This window comes from Telmatherina bonti (genome assembly GCF_933228915.1).
Source record: "Telmatherina bonti genome assembly, chromosome: 8".
In the NCBI taxonomy this organism is placed as follows: domain Eukaryota; kingdom Metazoa; phylum Chordata; class Actinopteri; order Atheriniformes; family Telmatherinidae; genus Telmatherina; species Telmatherina bonti.
Genome location: NC_136626.1, coordinates 21,954,620 through 21,971,272, shown reverse-complemented (window position 1 = coordinate 21,971,272; position 16,653 = coordinate 21,954,620). Strand labels below are relative to the sequence as shown.

Sequence of the window (16,653 nt, the reverse complement as noted above, 5' to 3'; positions counted from 1 at the left end):
AATTTGGTACAAATGTTCATGTTTAAATAGCTGAAACCAACTCCTTTCCTATTTCTCATTCTTTGTGTTTTTCTCAAGGTTTAAGTCTGTGGTGTTCCATCATCCAGGCTGAACAAAGGCAGCAGCAAAAGCAGTGAGAACAGTTCCCCTTTGATGGACAGCTCCATGTGTGGCAGAGCTCTGTTAAGTCTAGTGAAACTCTATCAACGGGATAATCTCTGTGGAGTCCTGCTGGGGCACAAAAAACAACCTGTCGTCACTGCAAAAGGGAATGGTGACCCACAGAAGAAAACCTGTCTCACTTTACATTTCTCCATCAGCCAATTCATTGCATGGCTTTCATCACTACTGCTGGACATTAAAGAGAGCTTGAAAAATATGTGTTTTTGGAGCTAACTTCAAGACAAGATGTTTCTCTATGGGACTGAAGATGAAATTACACATGTGACAGTAACCCGGTCTTTATGTGTAAACAATATTGACTAACTAAACTAAATATAGTGTAATGCTAAAAGAAAAAAAAGCCAAAGCAATATGAGGATCTGTTGAATGAATTTAGAACTCGATGAAACAGATGAACACTCCACCTAAGCCTCTGGATCCATCTTTGGCAACATCCCAATCTCCTGTGTCACACATTTACTTTGATCCAAATTATTTTTTTACACCTGACCATGGTCATAATACCCAAGTATACTGTACAAATGTTGAGTGTATACATTTGTATAAATATATGCATAATTGAGATATCATGAGATAACCTGAAAAGTAATTAAACACATCTGGTTTTGTCTGAAACATAATTGACAGTTTTCAATAGAACGTGTCAAAGCTACGCAGCTAGGACCATACACTGAATTGATATTAGAATATAAAAAACCCTTGATTAAAGTAAATGAAATTACCAGATATCTGATTGCAGAGCAGCCTTGAGTCTGATATCTATAGCCATTTGGGTCTGTCTTCTAGAGACTAATTATTTCATGCCATAGTCATATAGAATAATTTTTTTTGCAGTCACTTTAGCCAGTTTGTTATAGAGCTAAGTATTTATAAATAGGTTTCACTCACCTCATGAAATAACATAGCTCCTATTCAAACACAATCTTAAGGAGGAAGTGTGTGCTGCAAAGTGAAGAGTGTAAATATGAACTGGAGCATAATGCTCAGACCAGTACAAGTGAAGAATACACATTCTTTTCATGATGACTGTAAGGAAATAGTTGCCATCCTTCCTGAGCGGCGCAGTCTTTTAGTTTTTTTCCAAGATGAGGAATGAGCTTTCATCCTGTTATATTTAGCAAATGTGTCAGTACAACACCAATGCAAGCAATCATCTGTGTCCTGAAATGTTTAAGGGGGACTGACTCGAAGCAAAACACACCACATAAACCAAAATTGTACATATTCTTTGAATCATTTGTTGAAAGTATGTGTTGGAATATTGGGATGAGACAAAAGCTTGAAAAAAAAATCTATTTTTTTCCTTTCTTTTTTGCATCTTTGCCCTTGACAGGTGCTTTTTCCTCTTCATTTCCAGTGGCAGCTTTGATTCGTTTCTTTCCAAGGGGGGTCTTTGCATACCAGTTCTGGAGACATAAGAAAAAACATCAAATATTTTGTAGACAAAAATAACACAAAATGAAAATATCAAATCATGACAAATGTCATTTAAAACCATAAACAATTAAAAACCTTTTTAAAAATGTAACAAGATTAAATGTGTTACTATGCAGCAACAGACCTCATCTACTGTAACTACAACAATCAGAAGTTCTGGTGTGGTCTGAGATAAAACATGTTTTAAAAGTTTTTTCAAAGAGGGCAGCAAATTTTCACTTCTTAGTCTGGTTATAAGTTACTCTGCAAATATCAAATATCCAACATACTTTTAATGCCTCTTCTTCCACCTTCATGACGGGGTCAATCTTCGCTAATGGGGGGATAAATTCAGATGCAACCAACGGTCTCTTTGCTTGCTGTAGGACACGCTGCTTGGTAAGAACTTGCTGGATCGCTTGGACCATGTGACCAGGGGTGTAGCCATCCGTTATCTTCGCTAGAGAGCTAAGATCCAAGGCCTTGGTTACCTCCCCTCCATTTTTTGTGATCAGTTTCTTCCACAAGACTGTAGTAAAACAGTCAATCATATTTCACACAACCTCCATAAAAAAATAAGACAATCAGAATTCTGTTAAATAATTAGTATGCCTTATATTTACTTAATCTTGATCCATAGTCAGGTCTTGGGATGAGGATGATTTTGTTGTACATTTTACATAATGACTTGATTTCAGCACTTAGTGGGTCTCTAGTTGTTCCTATAATCAGGACACGGTCCTCCCCTTTAATCATTTTGAGAGATTTTGGTAAATCTTTCTTTAGTCGCTTGGGATCCAACTGTTGACATACAAATAGACAGCAATCATGCGATTATAGAAAACAACTTTTACAACAGAATAAATCCAGTGTGCCCTAATTCTAATCTAAGGTACCTCTTTTTCTTCCTTGGGAACTTTTTTGTAGAACATTTTCTCTGCATCTCCAATCCATATTACTGCCGGCTGCAGAAGTCTTGCAACCTGTGCAAAGGTGGTTATGAGCACACGGATACAAAAGCCAAATTCCAAGATGATCAAAAATAGATCAATATTTATTTGATTTAACAGCACTAATGGGCACAACATGGTCACACATTGTGCTGTACTATATACCCTGTATGTAATAAACAACAGCTGTGAGGGAACATTACACATTTGGATCTTTTGGGAGGTCTGTTGCTCTCTAATGAATTTGTTCAGTGAGCTAAATAGGCAGGACCAATCCTTAGTGAATCAGAAAAGTCATTCATTCATCATCCTAACCGCTTAGTTCGATTAAGGGTCGTGGGGAAGCTGGAGCCTATCCCAGCAGTCTTTGGGCAAAAGGCAGGGTACACCCTGGACAGCTCGCCAGTCTATCGCAGGGCGAGTCACAAGAGTAAAATATTATTTTCTGATTGTTTCAGGGTACTTATCTCCACTCATGCACAACCATGCAGGTGGGTGCCATATTGACATATATTGGCCCAGCTTGGCCCAGACTGGTCATCTTTCGTCAGTCCCAGAGCTGGTATGCAAAATTGATAACATGGAGAGGATGTCTGCTAAGACTGGTGGAAATTGACCCCCCCATTGGACTGTTTGGAGCTACCAGCCTGAGACCTGCTATGGACTCAAGGCCGAGGGCAAATTGTTTTCCTCGCCTGGAACTCAAACAACAATCATATCTGGATTCATCTTCCCAGCGCCCGGGGGCCAGTGCAACCCCTCCCTGAGAACGGAAAAAGAGGTGTTCATAGACGGTCTGTCCCCGCCTCCTCAACCACCCCCCACCCCTTCCCACCTGACTCACTGCCTCCCTGGACTGTGTGTCTTGTCTGAGTTTGTGCTTAAGTGTATGAGGTGGTTTTTTCCTGTCTCTCCAGACTGCGCCACCTAGAGGTTCGGTCCGGAGTTACATGTTTTTTTCCCTCGAATTTCCCTTCGGGGATGAATAAATTATCTTTGATTTGATTGATTGATTGTATGAATACAGCATAACTGTGTATTTTATTTAGTCAGTATTTTCTGTCAATATATCATGATGGAATTACAGTTAGAAGGAATGTAATAATCCCATGAAAGGGGGTAGTAATTACCTTTATTGATTACCTGTCTAATTACCCTTTCTTGAAGTGTTTTATACATTTTTGTACATACATACATATTTTTGTAATGACAATAGATCTATTTTATTCTACGATTAAACATTCTACATTCCTTTGGATAACTGGTTAAAATAAGACTGACTAAAAAAAGCAATATCCTACCTTAAACACCATATGAAGCATCATGGCAAGGCCACTCTTGCCTGGGTACTTTCCAGCTGTGTTCATAGGGGACAGATCAAATAGGCAGGCACCTATCTCCTGGCAAACTGCATGGACCAGCATCTTCTTACCCACACCTTCAGGCCCTACCAGTAGGATGGATTTGATCAAAGGAGCCTTCTCATGTACAACTTGGGAGCCTGCAAACCACAGTCACTTTTAATCACACATACTGAATTTATTTTATTATCTTTATTTTATTTATTTCAAAACAAATATTCATTTATAAGCTATGAAGTTTTATACCTAACGGTAACACAGCATACAGAGTTAAGACTTGTCGTACATCTGATAACGATGGCATGGGCTCAATATCATTTTGCCTCAGTGTGGTCCCAAGATAGCTGTAATCACCTAAGAATAGAAGTTACCAACAGGTAGATGTAGACACTGTTAATAGTGTCTAACTGAAAGACAGACATTAAAAATATGTAGTGGTGAACAGTTTATTAGTCACTGCAAGCACAAGCATAAAAGAACATTTCTGCATTATATTACATTTTTATGAAGTTATTGCTCAGTTTTTAGCAAAAACTGTTACAGAAATCTATGATGCCATTGTGATTGTACTGGTGCTGAAATTGTAAAAAGTTTTTTCTGAAATAAGTAGCCAAAAGAACACAAACTGCGGTCTATTAAAAAAAATCTCTAAACAATTTACATGCCAATAAACTTACTTTCCTACATTGATTTGAAAACCTTCAAAAAATGTATTTTATGGCTACTCGGCTGAATATTATTACTTTCTGCGATTTGAGTGTAACATGTAGTAATTCTGAAAAGGATCTTTGACACAACAAACCAGGAGAGGGCAGCATATCATCACTGAATAAATTTTAGATGCACTTCCAATCTAAAAAGCTTCATTTTGAGGGCGTCATACAGTGTCTAAAAAGATTAAACTAATAGGATAATAGGACAAAAGGATTTCTAATAAAAATTAATCAGTATATAAAAATAATTCAGTCTTACCCAAGTAATCTTGCAGCTTGACATTATTGGCCTGTTTCAACAAGCCCTGTTCCACCAGCTCCTGACACAGAGACTCAAGAGTACTAGCAAATGGAATAATTCATGTCGGTGTTTCCTTCAGCATTACACTGAACCATAAAGTGTTTGTGATGATAATGGAGTTCTATGATGAAAACTGTACAAACAATAGACTCTGTGAACTCACCTATCAGCTGTCAGATCTTTTTCCTTTTTCTTTTTCTTCCCACTCTTAGATCCTTTCTTCTTCTGTGGGGAAGATTCATATTTTCAGTAGTCAGATCAAGGTAATAAAAGTGAACTAAGGCCACTGTCTTTCTGGTGGATACCTTGGCGTTCGCTTTTGCTTTACCACCTTTGTCTTTATCTACAGAAAGCTTTAATTCAGCCAGCTCTTGTCTCATCTGCTCATCTACCTGGTACAAACAGAACAGATTATAGAGTGGCACTGTTATCAGGTTTTTACATCAGCAACACTAATGCTAAACTGGCCAAACACAAAGGACTGTAGCTTATAAAATATAACAGAATATATCAAAATTGTCGTTAAAGAACTTTTTTATTAACATATATTATTGTCTTAAAATGATATTGGCATGGTGTAAATATGACACCTGTATTCGAATTTCTGCTTCAATGACTTTCCTCTTTTCTTCTTTGATCAGCTCCACTTCGTGTTTTTGGCTGAAGTTTCTGGACTCATCACGGGTTTTCCAAAAATCTGAAGGTGGCAAATATTCATGTCAGGTTTTAGGCATGTTAACATAAAAGTATTACATAGCTGTTTCACTAAGAGGTTGGGACTAGTCATACAGTACTGGAGGATAAGCTTAATTATACTCATCCAAATTCAAATTAATTCGCAGGCTACAGTTGAAAAAAAAACATATTTGTTATGAACTCAGTGTGGGTTGTGAAACATTTTTCTTATAATGTAGAGACAAAGAGATCAATATAGAGTCATTGAAGGGGTTTTAAAATATTACGATAAATAACTTAAACCATCAGTTATCTTGACCATACCAAGGAAAATTTTACTTCCTTCTTCTAACTCTGATAGGAAAGCGGATGGCAGCATCTTCAAACCAGCTTCCTCATCCTGTGGTTGAGAACAAAATAACACTGGTTCACTTACTGTGCAGAATTTTGCCTGGTTAGACCAGTAATGGTGAACTTTAATATGAGAAATGTCCTTTGTCCCATACTGTTAAGGAACAAATGCAAACACCTGGCATTTACAAAATAATTTGAAACAGCTGCTTCCACTTACTTCCTCGTCATCCTTCCCCTTTGCCTTGTCCTGTTTCTCTTTTTCCTTTTCACTTTTTCCTTTTTTATTTTTGGGATCTTCCTCTTCTTTTGCCTCAGTTTCTTCAATTAGCTAAAAATGTGTAAACAATTTTATTCTCTTAAATAATCCTGACAGCTTTCATAAGGAATCATACGTTTGACAAAATACAAAAAATACCTGCTGAAGGCTCTTTTCAGCAAAAATGAGGGCTGAACCTCCATCCTCTTCATCTGGATAGTCTGGAAATGCTCCAGTTTCATTACTAGAAAAAAAAGTATTTTCAATCAGAATAACTAAGTATGTAAATACTTCTCTGCTACTTCAAAACAAAGAAAAATACCATTACAGTATCACTTTACCGGCAATGAAAGAACCACTTGTGAATCTGTCTTTTCATGGTCTTGCTCATGTCATGACCCTCTATTTCCCGTAGCTGGTTTGTGATATCCACTAGAGACTTCTGGTAAGCTTCCTCGTGTTCTTCTTTTTTAAGCAGAGTGAGAGCTTCGTTGGCTTGAGCTGTGATCTCTGCAGGACATGGTTTCAGATACTGTGGATCCATAGCCTACATTAAAAGTACATAAAATTACTCCATTCTTTTTATGTCTTCATTTGTTTCTTGTTTGTTTCATTTATGTTTTTTTTCACTTGGATGGCATATTTTACTCACCATTCCCAGAAAAATCATCTCTTCATCTCGGGCAATCTTTGTCCTCTTCCTCTGAATGTAGCCTCTCCACACCTGCACAGATTCAGTCGCAATATTGGAGAAACAAAGATTATTCAAGCTAAGAAAAATCAAGCTAAGCTCTGACAAAGGACCTTCTGAATGCATATAGCGGCCAACTCAAGTCCAGCTGTTCCAGCAGTTTCTGTTCTGCGTCTCCTGTTCATATTTCGGCTTTCTTCATTTAACTTTGCCCTCAGACGTCTTTGACGCGCCCTTTCTGCCTTTTGAATGATGTTAATGGCCTCTTCTTGAGTCATGTCATTGACCGTTAGAGACTGTAGATACCATTAAAACAGAAGGCAAAATAACAATAATTTTTTGTGACTCATTCAGTTCATGTAATATTTGAATGTAAAATTATTATAACTTTCAATAAAAAAAAGTATCTTTCTGTTTTGTATAAAATTTAGCAAAAGAATTTTTTTTAAACTCACATCAGTGCTCTTAGAAAGTTCCATCATTTTAAGAATATCCATCAGCATTGCCTTTCGTTGTTGAACTTCTTTGCTCTGCTCAGTGAGAAAATAGCAAGGAATCGGGATCTCAAGTTTGGACTACAAAGACAACAGAGACAAAAAAAGTTTTTGAGTTAGACTCTTTGTATAAAAGTATAAACACACTAGTCCAAATTCACCCAACTCTTAACCTTTCAAAAATTAAACTTACTGGTGTAAGCTTCAAGTCATGAAGGACGTCATCCATGTAGTGATACTCTGAAAATTCCTTTTCCACCATTTCATTCTTCAACTCCAACACCCTCCCTATTACACCATTAAGAATCTTCTGAATAAGCCGTCTCTTCTGAGGGTGGACCACAAAGTTGTAAGCCTCCTCCAGTTGCCGGAGGATTTGGACGTAGCGCACATAAAGCATGGCCAACTGTTGAAAGAACACAACCCTGTCCCTTTGTGGGCGAGGGGGCTCGGCAGGTAATTCTTCTGCTAAAAGACGGCTCAACTCTAACTGGGCATCCGCCCAGAGCTGGTTGTATGTCCTGAAAAAGAGTAACAAGCTGATGAAGTTGGGACCAAACTGGGTACATTCCAATAGAATAATAAATGATGACCATAATAGGGGCATTGTGATGTATGAGGGTAAATATTGTTCATTGTATGACAAAAGCACTTTGAAAATGTTAAAATGCATATTTGTAGCTTAGTAATCTAAGGAAAATTGGGCCAGCAAACAGTGCAACAGTCACTTATAGTAAAATATTTCAACACGTACCTATTTTACTCCTAATTGAAATGGAATCAATTGAAAAAAAAATTTAACATAAAAAAGTATAGATACTTTAAATAATATTAAAGTGGAATTGTATAATCAAAACAGTAAATAAAAAAAAAACAGTAAAAACAATGAGAAATACATTAACTTAGAGAAACAACAATGTTCCAAGCTATATATTATATTGACATAATCCTTTTGTAATGTAATTAGTTTAAAAAAAAAAAAAAAAAAGACATTTTTATCCTATCATTGTATTGCTCACATTGTTTCTGATGGGTTTTTTTTTTTTTATACAACTGGAGGATACCTTATTGTAGAGTGTCACTTCAAAATTTGCCTAATATACGTGGACGTAACATTTTCTTAGGCTTAAGTTTTTTAAGTGTACTATGACTGACAGTCTATTTAGACTTTTCAAGCACAAGCTAACAACACAATTTTGTTTAGCGTTGCTTGTCCTTTAAAACCAGTTAGTTAAAAACGTAAAGAGAAAACCAGCATAAAACCACGCTCGGAACAACAGTAAAAGTTCTGATTTATGGAAATGTTACCTTTGAGACATGTTTCAGTCTCCAGTGGAAGAAATATTATACCCCACCTAATAATCTAAATATTAAATAGTGTTTAAATTATCCTAGCTAAAGTGGGCTATAACTAGCCTAAGTCATCGTTCCCAAGTTTGTATGATGCTTTACATGTCTCCATGGTAACGGCCACACAAGACAGGAAGTCTGTGTCCGTGGGTTTCCTTCCGCGGTTGGAGTTAGTGCGTAGCAGTGGCATTTAATAAGAATTGATGTGCACTAATTATTTTGAGCGCTCTGCTGCGCAGGTTAAATTATGGACAGAAAGATGTCTGGTTGGGGTTTAGACGGTTTGTCCCAACATAAACACCGCAGAACATACATGCTCAGGTAAGGGTTGGGGACAACAAGCGGACTGTTACGGCCAGGTAATGCTGAGACAATTAAACGTGAACGCGGAAACAGATAAGACAAATGACTGTCCTTTCTTTCTTTCTTTCTTTCTTTCTTTCTTTCTTTCAGTATTAACAACAGTTGCCAAACAGTACTAGCCTACTACTACTACTACTACTACTACTACTACTAATAATAATAATAATAATATCCACCTCACCACCATGGTCATTACCGTATCATCGCTAACTGCGACCTCATTAATTCTCAGTAACATTTGAAGGTGATTGTATAAGCATCATGCACACTTACTCCAGTTTAATCACATATTAAGCAGTTGTTGTTGTTGTTGTTTTGTTTGTTTGTTTGTTTGTTTTGTTTTTGTTTTTTACTGGAACTATTTTAAAAAGAGACGTGATGTGAAGACTCTAAATAGTTTAACCAACATTAGAAGAAAATACGTTTTAATAACATAAGTCCCTTAAGTCCTATCACATTTATAGATTTCTCTTAAGGGGGAGACAGCCGGATGGGTTTAGTAGGCTACTGGAGGCGCATTCTCTACAGTGCTTAGGCGGTCACAAGACTTGGACATCAGTGAACAAAAACATCGGCGGACTGACAGGTCAGCTAGAAGCTTACAGGCCCTCAGATTCTTCAGTTCTCCGCTCCCAGCATCCAACAAGTTGCTCTTTTTGGGAAAACTCCATTGCGCAACTGCCGTGCTGCGGTCTCTTTTGCGAATTCCGTGTTGTCCAATGGAACTATCAGCGGGGTGGTTTCTCAGACCTTAATTGCCTTCATTACTTTATTTCTTGTAGGGTGTTTTTTTTTTATTTATATATTTGGAATTGAATGATTCTGTAAAGCTGAAACTAGAGATGTTTTGGTGCGTAAAGGAGTGGCGCATGCCAAAGTGAGCGAATGCCACTGGAAGAAATTACACCGAAGATGTCAACATTGCTTTACCACCCACTCGAAATCGATTGTATTACTTTCAAGAAGGTGGCTCTCCATATAAATAGGAAGGCATTATTTCAAGAAAGACGGTGTTGAGCGCAATCTGCTGGCTGTTCTTTTCCTTTTCGGGACCACAGACAACGCCTGGAAGAATTTGCTCAAGACAACTGTGTCCGCTCCCAGGGACATAAGCATCTTTAATTCCTAAATTGGTAAGTCTAAAGTTTGACAAACTACATGATTTTACTTGAATGAGATCAATTGACACGTATTGCAATCACTAAACCATCTTTTTCAATTAATTTCGTCATTAGTCAGCAGATGTTATCATCGGCAGGGGATTTCTTTTAAGTCCTTTTAAAATGTGGAAGATCTCAAACAGTTTTTCTGTTGCATCTATTAACATTATGCATGGTGTAAAGGGTCTTTTTTTTTCTTTGTTGTTACAGTCATATAAATTGAACAAATATTTCACTTTAAAATTATGTAACCCCTTTGCAACCAAAGTTCTTTGCTTATGTTTTCAGACAGTGAAGCCATGCAGGTGGAGAGGAAATGGCACGTAATGTTGACTGTTTTCCTTCTGCTCATTACCTCGGGTCAGTGTATGGACAGCAAAGAGGTCAAGCAGAAAGAAAGAAGGACCCTCCTGGATTTAATCTTACAGGTTATTAGAGACAGCCAGCAACGGGACAAAACTGTGTCCCGGCGCTGTGGAAGTGGACTCCACACTTCAGCACAAGACATGAAGTTCTCCTCCCGTGAAAAGCCTTTCTATGCCCCTAGGCTGGATAACAGTAGACTCATAGGTAAGCTGATAAGATTTATTTTTAGGACCTGATGATGAAAGCATAATCCCCATTTTACTGTTGGAGACAGCTGTCATTGGTTCGGTCAGTGCCGTTCATCTGATGTAGGAGATTTCTTTGGTTTGGCTTAATGTAGTGTTTCACACTCCTGGTCCTCAAGTACCGTTACCCTGCATGATTTTAAGGCAACCTTACTATAACATACCTGAGTTAGATAAGTGTCTTGTTTGTGGGCTTGCAAAGAACTTGGTGAGGAGGTTCATAAATGAGGTGCATTGAAGTAGTAACACATCTATGACATGCAGGGCAGTGGTACCCGAGAAAAACTGTCTCAATAGTAGTTGGTGTATATTGTAAGTTGATTTAAAAAATCTGTAAAGCAGAATTAATTCAATCAATTTTTTCTTTCTATAAATGGTCTTTAGTGATTGCATGTTTTCCACATCTGTTTGTCCTGACATGTACAGCTCAGTTTAAAGTGGTTATATAATGCATGTAGTGCAGGTAAGCTTTATACGCACAAGAAAATAAGGTTATATCACATCTGTAGTACTTGGTGTTCTTATTCTATAGATATACTTATTGATCGCATGTTCTGAGCACATCATAACCTTAAATTGTAATTGATTGATGGTTGGAGACAAGGATAGGTACTATCAGATGATGTAGGAGGAGCATTGTCATGCCAAACTTATGAATGATTCATTCAGTATGATTCATGAGCAGCAATACACATGACTCACTCTCGGTCCCCATGGCTTTTATATCAATAAAGAGCATATTACGATGCCAGCCTTTAAATATTTCAAAAACTAAAAATGAACAGTGAGCACTTAACACTGCCATCGCCAAAATGTATATTTTCTTCTTAAAGATATTGAACTTGAGACGGATATGCCGTCATGCAAATGAAAAATACTATGATGTTTGTCTTTGTTGGCTTAAATTTTGGATAATGTCCAGACTGAAATTAAGCCATTTTAGTAAGGTTTCAAAAACAAACTTTGAACATTTTTGGATAAAACAAAGAAATTCTATATAAAAAAATCTGTTTTGTTTCTCAGGATTGTGCCTTATTGGTCCTGCATGTGCACAGCTTTGTAAGCATTCTGTGTTGTTTGAAAATAACATTTCAGATTCTCTGTACCATCGTCATCAATTAGATCATGTCAGAGGGATGTTGCACAGGCATCATGCAGCTCAAAGTCTCGGCCCTGGCTTACACAATTGGAAAAGTACCTTTCTCAGACCAATGACTGGATGGAATTTATCTTTTGAGGATATTAAAAGCAGCATATTAGCACTGGGGCGTGTGACACTACTAAAGAACTATGGTCACGCAAGGATAGATGTTTTGAGGATGAAAGGAAGACATCAGTAATGCCAATATTGTGATCACCCTAAAGTTTTTTTCTCAGTCAGATGTTATGACCATGTCATTAACATGACAGCTATGGTGATACAGTCAGCATGTAGGAGCTCATTTCATTCAATTTAGCTCACTTTATTTATTTATTTATTTTTTTTGTGTGTGTATGGCACAAGAACATAAGCTTCAGACTGGAACCTGTAGAGATTATATTTATTATTGCTCAGGAAATGCAGAGGGCTGACTTTGCATCGTCTTTGCTGCCATTTTCAGACAGCACACCTTTGGCTTTGGCTTTTAATTCGATGGCGTAAACTCTTTTTCAGTAATGTGAAATATATAAGTGTTTTATTCTTTTATATATTTAAAATAATTTTGGATAGTCCTCTGTTTGCATGGGCTTTTGAATTTATGTATTGTCTTCTGGATCGCTTAAAAATTTTATTTCATTCATGTAATTCCTGCTTTTACAGCATTACTTGGGCCTAGGGGCTAAAGTGGTGTTGGCCTAGTAACTACTTACATGGACTTACTCTGATCAGCATTAAACTCCCATACAATAATCTCTTTAGGCCATCAGTATGTCCGGTGTGTAGTTAGACCCCCGCATGTGATACTTCTGTAAATACTGAGAAGAAAGAGGGGCTCCATGCTGCTTTTCACTCCAATGCAGTTCCACAAGAAGCCCTAAAAATGTGAACCAGGCCAGCACTGAGAGATGCCTTGGAACACAGAAATCTTCCATCTGAAGTACTATCAAGGACCAGGATTCTTGATCATGTTCATGTAGGATACTGTAGTTTTAAAATGGTGTGTAAAACCATTCTGATGCCAGGTTGACAAAGGTTATGGACCAAGCAAAATGTATATTCTCAAATGCTTTGAGTGTTGACACAGAAAATAACCAAACAAAACAGAGAAAGTGATGATGCTGATGACACACGTCATTATTTAGTTCCCAAATGTTTATTGACAACCTAACTGGTTTTCTTTTCCAGATGTTGTTCCTAGAGATACAAACATGAAAGGAAAATTTATTCAGCATTTCGGAGGTAAGAAAATTGCCATCAAACACAAGCTCGTCAGATGTGCAACCATCTTTATCTTGATTGTATTCCAGACATTGCAAAACAGTTTTATCTGGCAAACAACTTTAAGAGCATAGTTGGCACTTTTCCCATGCAACCTTTGGCAGAAGCTTCTTAGTTTTGCCCCTCTGAAAAAGTCATTTTCTTTCCTCCAAGCCAATATACAGTATACTGAAGTCATAGACAGCTTTGTGAACACTGGCAATTCTGTGGGTCAGGAGGGGGTCGCCTGGCTTAGCTGTAGGGCAATAGTTTAGAGAAACAGCACATGGTCTGAAGCTGACAGAATTAAGTTGAAGGCATTGCTAAGTTAAGCTGATTATTTGTCTCAGGACCTGTGAGTAGACTTCATTATTGGTATGAAAATCTGGAAGCTTAATCGTTGGTGCAGAAACGTTCAGAGGTGATTATAATGGAACACTCGATTCCCCTTCACACTAAGTCCAGTTGAACCCCGACCCCTTAACTACATCTATGATGATCCACTGTTCACTTTCACTGTGTGATTTGTTTTTTTCTTGCTTTGATTACTCACAAATTCAATGCATGTTTGCAGATGTGTGGCTAATTAACGGGAAAACCTAAGCAAAGTGATTTGGAATGAGTTAGGCTTTCAACACCTCATTGATTCTGCAAGTGTCTGGAACTCTACTGGAGGGATGGAAAAAAAACAGATTCTCTCATTTGCTGTTTATATGATGGTGGTGGAGAGTAATAACCCATCAGTACAACATCTTCCTGAGGGGCTAAGGAAGGTTAAGATCTGCTGATAGTGAGGAACATAGCATTGAACTGAAATCATATCTATTATCCTCAAAACATTCAGATAGCCCTTGTGGTTTGTAGAGGTCAGCACTGTCATCCTGTAACAAATGACTCCCATTCAGATGAGATGTTTCATCTGAGGAAAAATAGAATCTCAAAATCTCTACAGATTTTTACAGACCTCCAATATTCCAGGTTTTTCCTTTGCTTCGCCACTCATCTGTTGATGTGGTTAAAATAGCCATTAGGATAAAAAGGAAATAATGATGTCCTTGAATTTTTTTTGCCATTTTGCCTGATGAGACCTTTTCTATTAAGCAGGACAAGTCAAGTTCTCGTCGGAGTGTAAAACACACTTTCATAGGCTTTATCACAATACAAGGGATTGCTCAAGACCAGCATGTATGTATTCCTTTTTCCTGTTGACTAGATATTTTAACAGTGTGCTCAGTGTTTGTTTGATCCTACACGTTCCATATGATTCATGTGGTTATACACAAGCAAATGAGTTTCATTATTATGATTATTCAACCTTGAAAGCAAGTTTCTTATCAGTAAGACTTCCAAAATGATAGAAACGCAGGTTGACTGTGCACTGCAATGTCTAGAATATCTTGTGAATGACTGGGTCCCCACTAATGTTTGCAGATTTAAATCCTAACATGGTACCTGTCTGTAATTAATCAGGACTTTTTCCAAGCTGATGAGAAAAACCTGCAAGCAGATATAGAAAAGCTGTGTTAACTCATGACCTTGCTGCTTTGCAACAAGTTACATGTGTTTGTGATTTGCAAGCGGTTTGGCGCTTCCTTCAACAATTAGCATTCAGCCTAAGTTGTTTTCAGCTAAACTGAAATGCAAAACTTTCCAGCATTTAAGCTAATGTGGCAGAATTTCCTGTTTCATCTTGTAAATGAACCTGCAACTACTCAGATTTATAGGCGCTATCCCATGGGGGGGACTCTCTTATCACGGAATGGGAACCATTTAGATACATATGGAGCTGTAACCACTTTGATATGGAGGTATCAGCTCTTCCTCGGGGATCTTTACAATTTGAAAATTAAAATGTTGATGTAAAGTAGTAATATTTGGTGCTCAATTACGATCGATAAATGTAATTAAATGTAACTTTCTGTGAGCCATTTAAAAGTTGTTTCAAGTGAATATTAATGCCATCACTTGCAAATGGATTACAATTTCTGTAATTTTTTAATACATGGATTTTGATTAAAAAAAAAAAAAAGCAAGTTGTGCTTGACAGATTTTGCACTAAAGAAACATACAATTGAATGAGCACTTTTTTTTCTCATGCTATGATTGGCAGTTTTATTTGCTATGTGCACATCTTAAATCTTAAAGCATATAGTAGCAGTGATAAAACAGGATTTTTCTATCATTTGGTTCCAGTTTTCAAGAATTTTGCTGTTCTGATATCAACATAATAGCGTTTTTTTCTCTCATTGTGTTTTTAGATTACAAAAGATGTGCAAGACTGCTAACGCGATTAGCAATGAGTCCACTCTGCATGCAATCATAGATATTGCTTGTAAGTAACGGTGCTTTTCTCTTCTTGGGTGGTTTCTTCTGCTGTCCATACTCAGTCTTTTTTTGCTATTATTCATAATCTGTTTTTAAATTAGTTAAAAAGATTAAAACAGACATGGATGCCACTTCTATTTGCTACCTCAGTTTGATGAGGTGGGATGTCATTACAGCTCAGGGTGAAGCTCTAATGTAATGTGCATCTGATAATCTGTTGAATAAAACTGATCCTCACATAATCACAAATGTATCTCCTGTACATCTGTCCAACATTTGAAGCCTGTAAGAATATGCAATTTCTTGGTGTTGGACATATCGAAGTATTATCCCGTCAGAAAAAAAGGCTTTTATATATAAAGTCTAACTTCAAACTTTATTTATAGTTGGCTCAGACTAACTGAAGATGCACATGAATCAGTTTTGTCACAAGTAGAGCAGTGAGAATCAGAAAGAAGAAAATTAAACAAATGTCATGCAGTCCGTTGATACCAGTATACTTTATTATTACTGTAGATTTTTTTTCTGTTCACATTGCCAAGCAAATGCCACAATAAACATATGAAGTGGGGCAGCTGTATTTGACGCAGTGTGTCCTGAACTAGGTTGTCCTGGAACCTGTGTCCTAGCTTTTTGAAATGAATTTTTCTGACACGTTACCTTTTCTCACAAAAGATCTTTTTTTTTCCTTACCTTATAAAAAACACTAAATAGGGCACAGTAATATTGTCATGCTTTGCATGCTTCTTACACTGACCCAGAACACATAAAACAGTGCAACTTTAAAAGAAACTATATACGTAGGACTCACATTGTCGTCGGTGGAGTTATTATGGATGTATAGTCATCAAGGTGATCTTTGACGACAGCAGGCCTGAGGCATTCTCTGCCTTTTAAGTATAACATAGATTAAAAAATGTTCACAGAGAATGCAATTAGGTAGAGTTGATGAGGGAGTGGTACAAAAGGATTTGTCTACACGACTGGTCATTTCAGGCCACTGAAGACACTGACACATTCGTAGGAATGAGATAATAATGGCTATTCTGAGA

At 37.3% G+C, this 16,653-nt stretch overlaps 2 protein-coding genes across 2 annotated transcripts; one reads left to right on the top strand and one right to left on the bottom strand.

Moving 5' to 3' along the window:
* Nucleotides 1–1,475: 1,475 nt before the first annotated feature.
* LOC306759890 (dynein regulatory complex protein 11) lies at nucleotides 1,476–9,778 on the bottom strand (the record flags this gene model as incomplete). Its single annotated transcript, XM_079245636.1, has 19 exons — nucleotides 1,476–1,589; nucleotides 1,890–2,128; nucleotides 2,223–2,400; nucleotides 2,496–2,582; nucleotides 3,851–4,050; nucleotides 4,157–4,264; nucleotides 4,883–4,965; nucleotides 5,088–5,149; nucleotides 5,230–5,316; nucleotides 5,515–5,621; nucleotides 5,924–5,993; nucleotides 6,171–6,281; nucleotides 6,369–6,453; nucleotides 6,551–6,756; nucleotides 6,862–6,933; nucleotides 7,014–7,196; nucleotides 7,356–7,475; nucleotides 7,588–7,915; nucleotides 9,711–9,778. The coding sequence occupies 19 exons, from the start codon at nucleotides 9,776–9,778 to the stop codon at nucleotides 1,476–1,478; spliced, it is 2,508 nt and encodes an 835-aa protein (XP_079101762.1).
* A 788-nt stretch (nucleotides 9,779–10,566) lies between these two features.
* Nucleotides 10,567–15,599, top strand: alkal1 (ALK and LTK ligand 1; the record flags this gene model as incomplete). The annotated part of the gene is made up of 4 exons (XM_079245102.1): nucleotides 10,567–10,837; nucleotides 13,205–13,258; nucleotides 14,381–14,461; nucleotides 15,535–15,599. The coding sequence occupies 4 exons, from the start codon at nucleotides 10,567–10,569 to the stop codon at nucleotides 15,597–15,599; spliced, it is 471 nt and encodes a 156-aa protein (XP_079101228.1).
* Nucleotides 15,600–16,653: the final 1,054 nt, after the last annotated feature.